Source organism: Hemitrygon akajei, chromosome 10 (assembly GCF_048418815.1).
Source record: "Hemitrygon akajei chromosome 10, sHemAka1.3, whole genome shotgun sequence".
Classification (NCBI taxonomy): Eukaryota; Metazoa; Chordata; class Chondrichthyes; order Myliobatiformes; family Dasyatidae; genus Hemitrygon; species Hemitrygon akajei.
Window position 1 is genome coordinate 164,604,545 of NC_133133.1, and position 12,694 is coordinate 164,617,238.

The window sequence follows — 12,694 nt, forward strand, 5'->3', positions numbered from 1 at the left end:
AGTGTCTATGAAACTGAATAAACAGTCAATGTTTCAGGCAGAGACCCTCTTCTATAATTATTAATTAGATTATGCATTTAATTGTTTCAGGAAAAGCTAATGTCTGCCTCTTCCAAGGTGTCACTGCACTGAATCCTGGCCAGTCGCTATTTCAGCATCTTGAAGGTGACCAGTGTTACATAGCAAGTTGTTTCCAGAGTACAGTTTCAGCCACCGAAGCTCCTTCAATGGAAGTATCAATAGTTAACTGTTCAGCAAAATGCCAACCTGTGAGTTAATAAATATGATGATTTGATCTTGAAAATTTCAAAATATTGCCATTGGAATAAAGTTTCCATAAGGTTTTCCTTAGTAACTCAATTTTTCTATGTTGAGAAGAATTCTTGTATACCTTCGTCCACCATAACAGACAGGATTGTTGTTCAAGTATGTACAGTGTGCCCTTCTCTTGGTTAAGTTATTACAAATCTTAAGTGATCTCTTCCCTTCCCAATCCGACACCATCTTCTGGAACCCCTTTAGAACACCTCTCTAACTGCAAGCTGAGTCCCGTGAGTTTCAATTGGCTGTCAAAAATGAGCCACTCAATTTCTCCACCAAATCACTTTGCTACTGATGCACCATCAATAACTCTCGGAGACGTGAGGCAATTGACCACCACACTACAACCTGGAGACTGAGGCCGGGGCTGTGTCTCCAATCTCCTTTATACCGGGGTCCATGGGAGGAGCCACGGTCAGTGGGAGGAGCCACAGGAGCAGTCAGCAGGGGGGGCGTGTCCAGACAGGTATATGTAGTTCACCACAGCTACTGTCCATAGCACTTGAACTCTGACTGCCTCTGTGTGGGTATCCATCATTCTAACCTCTATTCAGAAGACAGAAGTAATAGTTTTCATTCATAACGAAAAAACCCTTTTCTCATGAAATTGATTCTGCCTGGTTCCCCCCGTTCATACTTGTGCAGAACCAGGATGTTTGTAGCTTTGATGTTCTGTTTAATCCTGGGCAGTTCCCCCCCACTGATAACATATTTTGAGTCATGTCCCTGCATATGTTGATAAGCTTAACGTGATGAGGTTAATAATTTGCCTTTACAAATTTGCTTGTGTACAACTGTTGTTATAACATCATAGTCAATTGTGGTAACATTTGCTGATATTCAGTTCTGAATAAAAGTAAAATGGTGATTCATAACAAATTTTCCTCAGCAATCTATTAAAAATCTATTACAGAAAGCACCACTTTGAAAACTTTATTGCTGTGTGCACATTAAATTACATTTTTATTCAATTATTTTATGTAAAATTACCTGTGATAAGTTTTGTTGAGCAGATGTGTAAAGGTCTACTAAGTCATTGTTACTTATGAAAACTTTGGTACAGAGGTGATAACAATTTTTTGGTAACTTCTCAATAAACCAACCCTGCGTTTTTCTTGAGATAAAGGTAATGATTGTATTAATCAACAGCATCAAGTCTATGTTCCTTCAACTGATCCCCATATTTGCTGTGGAACGTGTAAGAATATGTCATGTCCTTTTGAGGAAGATGGGATCATAGTTTTACATAATGTAAGTTCATTCAGTGTACTATATTAACCAATTTGCATTTTCCTGTAGTACCAATAACACGTAAATCATTTTGCCCTAGAATTGATATGTTCAGACATATGTGTGAGCATTAGTAAATCTATGAAATTGTGAATTTGAAATTGGAAAAATGTGAATCTGTTTTTAGGGCCTGAGTTTGCACTAGGAGACTTTCTTAAACAGAATGATTTCCAAGAGACTGAAAAAGGGCTAAGCTAGTACTAATGTCTTCCACACTCTAAAACATCACATGTTGCTCACTACACACATTTACAAGCAGCCATCTGCGATACTTAACCTGTGGGGTTTGAAGATGTGGATTAATCAGAAAGGGCCCTGGTTGTCATTACAGAAGATAGAAAGACTGACCCATTGGGTGCTCCTAATATTTTCTGTTTTTGAACGCAAAGGCACAACACAAATTTCTAAGGCTTGGATTGCAAAGTAAGTGATATCCAGTAATGTCACAAGAATTGGGGCGAGATTCTGCTCCGGATTAATTACTTTTAGAATTTAGTTTAAGAATATACAGATCAATATTTGTAAAATGCTCTAAAGCTTTTAAAATACTCAAAATTTTATAACATCCTACATCGATGTTATTTCCTCGGTAGATTCCCAAAGAGAACATTGTTTGGATATATTTTGTTCTCTATTGGTTTAGACATTTATTTCTTAAATATTCAGTGGACTGCAGTCCTTAATAAATTATAAAATAAATTGTATTAGGGAAATTGTATGTTGACTTTAAAAAATGTTTAAATTCATTTATATGATTTTATTTCCACTCTAGGCAGGAACCTCCTGGATTGCTGACTGTATCAGATATGAATGTCTGGAGACAACCTTTGGAGTCATGATGATTGGCTCTGGAATTGTCTGCCCACCATTTAATGAGACTGAATGCATACAGGTCAGTACGTTGTCATCATAATAATACCATGTCCCTTCTGCAGAGTTAGACCATCTTCAGAGACTTGGCCAGCTTTTGGAAGGTGAACCTTGTATCATTGCCCAAAAGAGAAAAAGCTCCAAATATAGAGAAAATCATGAGGCAAAAAAAATCCAGACTTCCAATAAAATTTTAGACTTCCAACAAACAAAGCCTGCCCCAGATACCAACCCTGTATGTATGCATTCACATATGGACACATATTCAAACATCCCCTATGAATCCTAGCTGTCTGTTATACATGAATTTTTATTGCTTTTCACCTGTTGATGTCAGGTCTTGTCAACAACAATGGGTTGTATTTCATGATACTTTTCCTGTGTCTCTGTAACGTAAAAGCAGGTTCATGGATTTGGTGAGTAAGACAGACAACACTGGTTATGAATAAGCATATTAATCATTTATTTACAATCAGTTAAAGATCTGATGAAATATCTAAGTCCCTCCAAGTTATACAAACTACACAACTAAATATTCAATGAACAGATACGTGCTAAGAGTGCACATTGGCTCCCTGTAGTCCGGAGCATCCTTTCCCAATGCACTGGTCACGACCTCAGTGTGAAGCACGCCCTGAGAACAAACGGAGATTGAGGCCGAGCCTCCTGCACGTGCTATTCTTATTCTTCTGAGGTGTCTAAAACCAGACACCAGTGCTGGGGCACACAAGGCAACCAATGGGAAAGAGCTGCTACACCCTTCAAACAGGCCAATTGATAACCAACACACTGGAAGCTGCTTTCAACCAACAAGTAAACTAACCCCCACATAAAAGCCCCTGCTCTCAAGCTGAGGAAATCTTGAAGAGAATTCTCAGTTCTTGAAACATTAGAACCTAGGGTGTTTAGTAGCCACTAGTGTTACAAAAGTCATGTCTCCAATAGTCTAAAACTGATAAAGGATCATTCCTCTTATCTCCAGGCTCCGAATTTGGAGAGTTGAAGATGGCATTCAATTGCTTACCCTATTTGACAATGTTAGAAGACTCATACTCCAGTTGATCAGGAATGTGTGAATAGTTTAAACCAAGTTGCTTTCTTTGTTTAGTAAACATAAAAGCAATATTTGAAAATTGGTTATAAAGTTAGCTTTTGGGCTCTACTTTCTTGCCTACTGACACAAGTTGGACTGAAAGGGTTCATCCATTTTGTGCAACACACACAAAATGCTGGAGGAACTCGGCAGGTCAGGCGACATCAATGGAGGGAAATGAACAGTCAACGTTTTGAGCTGAGATCCTTTATCGGGACTGGAAAAGAGGGGGCCAGAAATGGGAAGAGGCAGAAGCACATGCTGGCAGGAAATGGGCGGGGTAGGTGGGAGTGAGAGAGGGGTTGGAAGTGAATGATGTGAGAAGCTAAGAGGTGAAAGGTGGAGCAGGCAAAGCACTGAAGAAGAAGGAATTTGATAGGAGAGGATAGAAGACCATGGAATTAAGGAAAGGAGGTGGGAAACCAGAGGGAAGTGATGGTCAAGTCATGAGGGCAGGGGTCAGGAAGAAAGGGAGTAAGAGGGCCATCAGAATGAGGGAAAACAAAGTAGGTGATGAGGGGTTGGGTGATACAACAAAAACAGAGAGGAGTGGTTACTGGAAGCTAGAGATGCCATTAGGTTGGAAACTACAAAAAACCATTGTTGTAACTGTTTGAAGAAGTGTTTTCAAGATGAAACACAGCCCTGCTGGTGAGTCTTACCAAAAACAAAACATTACCTGGGGCTCATGAGTTTCCCTTGTATCCCAAACTCCAATAATTGATAGTCTTATTGATTGTTTTTAAACTTATTCATGAGCTCTTACTGATTTATATCAATAGACATCAATTAGGTTTGGCCATTCACTGTTCCTAGTTATTAGGCATTTCAAAAATATCATGATTTGACTTCCTTCAAAATGATATTCTTAAATCTACTCGCATATCACTACATCCATCAACATTATCTCCATTCATTTTATCTGCCCATGTGTTTTATAAGTTGCACCCTTCTTTAGCATTGCTATGCTTCTAAATTTACTGCCTGAAAATGTGGACATCCATTTTATTTTTCATTTAGCTGAGTAATTATTTAGAAACTAAGACCTCTGTAGACCTGCCTGTGGATCAGAATACATACTATTGTTCCTGACTGACCGTTCACACTCAACCATTTTGCTTAACAAGGTTGTCTTCAACTCCACACTGTTTAACCTTTCCTACTCATTTCTTGTGTGGAAACATCAATCGCCTCTGGATGTCTAAGTTGAAACTTTCATTTAAATCACATCAACAAATTAAATTATTTAGAAAAGTCATTTTGTACATGTGCTATGAAAAAGGCAATAACTGAGGAGTGGGCAAGTCCACTCAAGGATAAAGGAGAGAATTTGGAGTTTGAGTCACAGAAAGTGGCCGCGGTATAAAGTGAGTACTTTCTGTTGGTATTTAGCAAGGAAAAGAATTTAGAGGATAGGGAAGGCAGAGTGGGCCATGCTAACATGTTAAAGAAGGGATATGGATAATACACAGGAGGAGGATAATTAGTATAAATTGGCATCAAGATCAGCATAACATCGTGGGTCAAATGGCCCGTCCCATGGTATACAGTTCTTTTTTCCTGTTTTTGCACTAACATTTCACATTTTTGATCTGTTTGAATTTGTTGAGTGATCAGTCACTCTGCCTCTAGATGGCAGAATCTAGATCAAATGATCAAATAGCATTCACTTTAAATGAAGTTAGACTGACAGATTTACAATAGCTTGATTGATTTTTCATATTCTTCTTAAATGAGAATCAGGTTTATTATCACCGGCATGTGATGTGAAATTTGTTAATTTAGCAGCAGTTCAATGCAATACATAATATAGAAGAAGAAAAAAACAAAATAAAGTAATAATACTAATAAATAAGTAAATCAATTACAGTATATGTGTATTGAATAGATTAAAAATTGTGCAAAAAACAGAAATAATATATATTAAAAAAGTGAGGTAGTGTCCAGGGGTTCAATATTCATTTAGGAATCTGATGGCAGAGGGGAAGAAGCTGTTCCTGAATCGCTGAGTGTGTGCCTTCAGGCTTCTGTACCTCCTACCTGATGGTAATAGTGAGAATAGTGCCCTGGGTGCTGGAGGACCTTAATAATGGATGTTGCCTTTCTGAGACATCGCCCCTTGAAGATGTCCTGGGTACTTTGTAGGCTAGTACCTAAGATGGAGCCGACTAAATTTACAACCTTCTGCAGCTTCTTTCGGTCCCGTGCAGTAGCATTCCCCCCCCCCCCCCCCCCATACCAGACAGTGATACAGCCTGTCAGAATGCTCTCCAAGATACATCTATAGAAGTTTTTGAATGTATTTGTTGACAAACCAAATCTCTTCAAACTCCTAATGAGGTGTAGCCGCTGTCTTGCCTTCTTTATAACTACATCGATATGTTGCGACCAGGTTAGATCCTCAGAGATCTTGACACGCAGGAACTTGAAACTGCTCACTCTCTCCACTTCTGATCCCTCTATGAGGATTGGTATGTGTTCCTTCGTTTTACCCTTCCTGAAGTCCACAAGCAGCTTTTTCATCTTACTGACATTAAGTGCCAGGTTGTTGCTGCGACACCACTCCACTAGTTGGCATATCTCGCTCCTGTACACCCTCTCGTCACCACCTGAGATTCTACCAGCAATAGCTGTGTCATCGGCAAATTTATAGATGGTATTTGAGCTATGCCTAGCCACACAGTCATGGGTCTATAGAGAGTAGAGCAGTGGGCTAAGCACACACCCCTGAGGTGCACCAGTGATGATCATCAGTAAGGAGGAGATGTTATCACCAATCCACACAGATTTCCGTCTTCTGGTTCAGAAGTCTAGGATCCAATTGCAGAGGGAGGTACAGAGGTGCAGCTTCTGAATCAGGATTGTGAGATTCAATGCTGAGCTGTAGTCGATGAATAGCACCCTGACGTAGGTGTTTGTGTTGTCCAGGTGGGCTGAAGCCGTGTGAAGGGCCATTGAGATTGCATCAGCTACTGACCTATTGTGGCGATAGGCAAATTACAATGGGTCCAGCTCCCTGCTGAAGCAGGGGTCCAATAATTTGCTCATGTGGACATAATTGGGATGGCCCAGTAGTGTAGTGGTTAGCACAACACTACAGTAAGGGTGACCTGGGCTCAATTACCACTGTTGCACGTAAGGAGTTTGTACGTTTTCCCTGTGACCATGTGGGCGTCCTCCCATGGTCCAAAGTCATACCAGTTGGTAGGTTAATGGGTCATTGCAAATTGTTCTATGATTTAGGTTAGGGTTAAATCTGGGGATTGCAGTACAGCATGGCTCAATGGCCTATTCTGCGCTGTATCTCAATAAACAATATTTATGTTTACCTTGCTGTAATGGTATTTTCACTTTCCTCTACAATGACTATCACTAGCTTAGACACAGAACTTATAGTAAACACAAACCATATATGTGTCAGTTAGTCTGTAACTGAACAGCCAGAATGGTACAAATGGTATTACAAGACACACACAGTGGCCACTTTATGTTCACCTATACACCTGCTCATTCATGCAAATATTTAACCAGCCAATCATGCGACAACAACTCATGCAGATGCGGTCAAAAGGTTCAGTTGTTGTTCAGACCAAACATCAGAACGGGGAAGAAATGTGATCCAAATTATTTTGACTGTGGAATGATTGTTGGTGCCAGATGGGGTGGTTTGAGTATCTCAGAAGCTGCCGATCTTCTGGAATTTTCATGCACAACAGTTTCTAGAGTTTGCAGGGAATGGTGCAAAAAACCAAAATCATCCAATGAGTGCAAGTTCTGTAAGTTAAAGTGCCTTGTTAATGAGAGAGGTCAAAGGAGAATGGCTAGATGGGTTCAAACTGACAGGAACACAGCGTTGTGCGGAACAACTTCTCCAGGAGGTACCTAATAAAGTGGCCACTGAGTGCAAAGCAATGTGACATAATCTATTAAGGTAGTCACAACACATTAATCTAAATGTAATCAAGCAGCAAGTAGACTTGGACCAGACTCAGTTGTCCAAATCTATTTTGTGGAGAGAGAAAACAAGTTAACGCTTCAGGCTGATATTAATTCTTCAAAATGATTTCATTATTTGACAATTTTGCCATGTCTTTATTGTTGATTAGAGCATCCCCTGTGTCTATCTTTAATTAGCACATTCTTCCCTCCACCACAGCCCATGGAGGGGGATATTTACACTCAAAGCAACAGTGTAATATGATTGGCTGACTCAGCATCTCATTTCACATCTCTCCTGATTATTATTTACTATGTCTGGAAAAGCCAGTTAGTCCCATTTCAAGAATGTAAATAAACTAATACTTTAATAAAGCCTTGTCAATTAAGGTAACACACACAAGATGCTGGAGAAACTTGGCAGATGAAGGGTCTCAGCCCAAAACATCAACTGTTCATTTCCTACCATTGTTGCTGCCAGACCTGCTGGGTTCCTCCAGCATTTTGTGTGCTGTTCCTGATGTCTCAGCATCTGCAGTCTCTCTTTTGTCAATTAAAGTTGTTTTTATTTGTGAGGAGCCTCTAAATGCTCTAATTGGAATTAGTTCAGTGGGATTGGTTTATTACTGTTGCATGCACTGAGATATGGTGAACTGCTTGTCTTGTATACTGTTGATATAGATCAGATCATCACAGAACGCCTTGAGATAGAACAAGGCAAAACAATAACATTGCAGAATAAAGTATAACAGCTACAGTCTGATGTGCTTCTCATTTACCTGCAATCGGAACAAGGCAGATTGTTTAATTATAACAAGGTAGATCCCGCACCACCAGGCTCACAAACAGTTATTACCCTTCAACCGTTAGGCGCCTGAACCAGCGTGGATAACTTCACTTGCCTCATCACTGAGCAGATCCCACAATCTATAGACTCACTTTTGGGGACTCTGCAACTCATGTTCTCAATATTATTTATTTATTGTTATATATTGCATTTGCAGTTTGTCTTTTACACATTGATTGTTGGTCACTTTTTGGATGTAGTTTTCACTGATTCCATTGTATTTCATTCTACTGTGAATGCCTGCAAGAAAATGAATCTCAGGTTAGCATATAGGGTCATACACAGTACTCTGCAACAGTCTTGAGCACATATGTATAGCTAGGGTGCCTAAGACCTTTGCACGGTACTGTATTTGTCAACGTGGGGCAGAGAGTGAGTTTGTAAATCTGGCGTGGGCAAAGGATGGTGGGAATGGTGAGGGCGGTTTGCTGCAGGCGGAATGTGGGACATGCTGCCCCCTTCCCACTCTTAAGACCATAAGATATAGGAGCAGAATTAGGCCATTTGGCCCATTGAGTCTGCTCCACCATTTCATTAAGGCTGATGCATTTTCCATCTCAGCCTCAATCTCTTGCCTTCTCCCCATATACTTTCATGCCCTGGCTAATCAAGAATTTATCAACCTCTGCCTTAAATATACCCAGTGGCATGGCCTCCACAGTGGCCTACTACAACAAATTCCACTGATTCACCTCTCTCTGGCTGAAGAAATTCCTCTTCATCTCAATTCTAAAAGGACACCCCTCTATTCTGAGGCTATGTCCTCTGGCCTTATACTCCCTCACCACAGGAAACATCCTCCCCACATCCACTCTATCGAGGCCTTTCACCATTCCATAGTTTTCAATGAGATTCCCTCCTCATTCTTCTGAATTCCAGTGAGTACACTCTCAGTCCACAACAGAGACCTGTAACAGAATCAGGTTTATCATCACTCACATTGGTCAGAAAATTAGTTTTATTTGCAGCAGCAGTACAGTGCAATACACAAAATTACTACAGAATTGTGCCAGAGGTTCAGGCACCTTGGCTATATTAGTGCCTAAGGCTAAGACTTCTGCGCAGTACGCGATGCAGTTTGATGATAAATTTACTTTGCCCTTGAACATAAATTGTGAGGTCAAGAGTCCAACTTATTTCACTGGGAAACTATTTAATAGTCTTATTACAGCAGGAGAAAAACTGCCCTTAAGCCTAGTGGTATGTGTTTCAGCATTCAGCTCCAGAAATTATTATGCCCACAGAAAACAGGGTTTGGGAACAGAACACATGTCAAAGAAACTTACATGAAAAGTTTAGTCAAGAGTTCTCTTGTTCTGTAATGAAAATTAGTACAATGTCCTCTGTTTCTTATTATATGTACTGTTTGTTTTTCCTTTTATACAGAAAGGGGGAATTGCAAAGCTTTACATGGATGGTTGCTGCTGGACTTGTAAGTGAACAAGGCTGCATATTATGCTTGTTGGGCTTTGATTTTGGAGAGCTGTGGTTCAATCCTGAATTGCTGGGAAAATGGAGTGACAGAAGCTTGTAGAAATTAAAATCAGCCTGTGAAATGATAAGCAACAGTTATGAATTATTTGTTGCACTGCTTATTGGGGCTGCTGTTTCATAAATGCAGGCTGCTGATGTGGTGAATCTCAAATTTATTCTGGAGTATAACTGTTATATAAAGAAAAGTGGGATTGCTTATTCTAATCCTCTTTCAAAGGGCAGTTTGGGAATGTTATATATTATTGATAAGGAAAGGAGCAATTATGAATCAATTCCATTTGAAAAAGAGGAGGAGAAATTCATCTCTGGATGCCAGGCACCAAATGCTTGCGAGGATACTTGTAGCCAGTTCTGTTGTGTTTTAACCATCGCTTTCAATGAGAATGTATCAGTCAAGTCTTTGGTTATTGCCAGTGGCCAAAGATAAATTTCTCCCCAAACTCTTGGCATAATTCTGAAAGATAATGTTAAAGTTTCAAGTTCTTGTGTTTTATCTATAGGCTTAAAAAATCTTGATTATGTTCTGGACAATAAATGTAGTACAGAGCTTTGATAGATGGGAAATAGAACGATGAAATTCTTGACTTTCTCCTCCTAATATTTGGTTCCTTGTTTTACACATGTCTGTCTTTAATTTTGCTACCGTATTTTCTGTCAGCTTTCATTTTTTTAGTTGATCTTTTCTTTCAACTTTTCTTAATGACAATATCTTTTAATTTAGTGGGTAGCACCACTTTCATTTCCATGTGGTGATATACTAACCTCTCTGTTGTTCCATTTTAATTGTGAAGTCCAATGCTAAAAGATCCAATGATAAAAGGAAGGGCTTGCAAACTAGTAATATTAGCCCATTTACTAGTTCTGAAAATAAATATTTTCCAGAATTCTAATAGCTGGAATGATTACAAGTTGACAGTTATGCTGTAAACATGTTTGATAATCTGTCAAATTACTTTGGGATCAGTATCCTAGAACTCTGGGATGGAAGAGGTGGAATTTGAATCGACACCTAGTTTTTCTGAGGATTATTGTTACATGAGAGTTTTGACAAGTTTAAGTGGGACTGATACACAAGTTCCTTTGCATTTGGTACTGAGAGTGAACTTGAGGGTAGTCATGAAATACTAAAATTTAGGTGGCCTGCTTGAGTATTTTGTTGATCCTGATATTATTGTGCCACATTACATTAAACAATTGCTAGTGGTAGTATTAGTTACTGCTACGTTACTCAAAGAAAATCATAATTCTATGAGAGTTAAATATTTGTTGTAGGCTGTTGGGAAATATAGGACAAAGAGATGCTATCAATAGGTTACAGTGTACGGGCCAATTTATTTTGAATCTTCAGTATGCTTCATAAAATATACACGCTTATATTCCAATGGAGAGCTTTCCAAAGGATCTAGTTCATGAGAGTATGAAAACTGTTATACTTCAGAATTTTGCATATTGTTTAAACTGATGTGGCTGCAGGGAATGCACCTAAATCCACAAATCACCCGCTTACACGTGATTCTTTGGTGTTATTTTGATTTATAAACATGCCATCACAGACTAAAAGCATGTGCAGTTGAATGGCCTTTCAACTTCATCACCAGCTTCTGTTCATATGCGTTCCTTTTTGGCAGTGACACCTTTTTATTCACACCAGCTTGAGTTAATGCATGCCAGATATATAAGATTTAATTGTAATTTCTGCTGTCATTTGATGTTAAACTGATATTGATAATTCTGCCAGGTTCTGGACTGGGTTTATTACCTTTTACCATTAGTCCAGTAGTCCCAACTGGTAGTACTAACTGTGACACAGGTACTATTCCCATTATGTACTTTCTCTATAATTTTGGTATTTTATCAATAGCAAAATGTTCTTTAAGTTTATTTTCTGTGAGTTATATGGTTTGGGTGTTGTTTACAACAAGCACAGAGTAAGTTTTATGTTGTATGGAACTACATGGAAGCTACTTTGCAGATGCAGTCATACATCCCGAATTGCCTCTACTAGTCTTTACAATCCCAATAAAACATTCTAATTATCTCTTGTGGATTATATTCACCCATTCTCCAGTATTTCAAGTGATGTTGTGTCAATTGGACAGGGACTGCAGTCTGAATACCAAGTAATATCTAACAGGAGAGATGGAAGAGAACCATTCAGCCCATTATACGCACACTGGCTCTCTACAAGGACAGTTCTCTAATTCCGCCCACCACCTCTTTCTCCATGGTCTTCCAAATCATTCTTACAGCATATTTATCTAATTCCCTTTTGGAGACTGCAATATTACAGAATTAGAGAAATTAAATTCACATATCCTCCACCTCTTCTGTATTCTATGCATTTTACCAGAATAAACTGTCTCACGGATTGCCTTTACTTTCATTCTACTCATATCGTGCGACTGTACAGTTCAGTGCCATGCAAATATTTCAAGACATGTCTTTAAATTCTGAGATCAAATCATTTAAGTATTTGGTGAACAAAAAAATCATCTGGTACTGATTCATATGCATATACTATGGACAACAGACAAAACTATTCACCCCAAAACATTTCAGCTTTTACAATTCACTTATGGCTCCTCCAACTATTATATATCCTTTTGCAACACACACAAAATGCTGAAGGAACTCAGCAGGTCAGGCAGCATCTATGGAAATGTATATACAGTTCATGTTAACAGGAGCAGATTTCCTCTTGTCTCACCTACCATCCCCACCGAACACATCATTCTCTGCAAGTTCCACCATCTTTAGTGGGATCCTACCACCAAACACATCTTAATGACCCGCCCCCACCCCACTCTCTGATTTCACAGGGATCTCTCCTTCCATGATTCCCT

The 12,694-nt window shown here is 39.2% G+C and overlaps 1 protein-coding gene across 1 annotated transcript in view; it reads left to right on the top strand.

Moving 5' to 3' along the window:
* otogl (otogelin-like) overlaps positions 1 to 12,694 on the top strand; it is a 165,150-nt gene that overhangs the window by 146,839 nt on the left and 5,617 nt on the right. Inside the window, exons 53-57 of the mRNA XM_073057619.1 lie at positions 91 to 269; positions 1,471 to 1,572; positions 2,384 to 2,503; positions 9,744 to 9,789; positions 11,590 to 11,661. Of these exons, the coding sequence (XP_072913720.1) occupies positions 91 to 269; positions 1,471 to 1,572; positions 2,384 to 2,503; positions 9,744 to 9,789; positions 11,590 to 11,661 (519 nt within the window). The remainder of the gene's footprint in view (positions 1 to 90; positions 270 to 1,470; positions 1,573 to 2,383; positions 2,504 to 9,743; positions 9,790 to 11,589; positions 11,662 to 12,694) is intronic.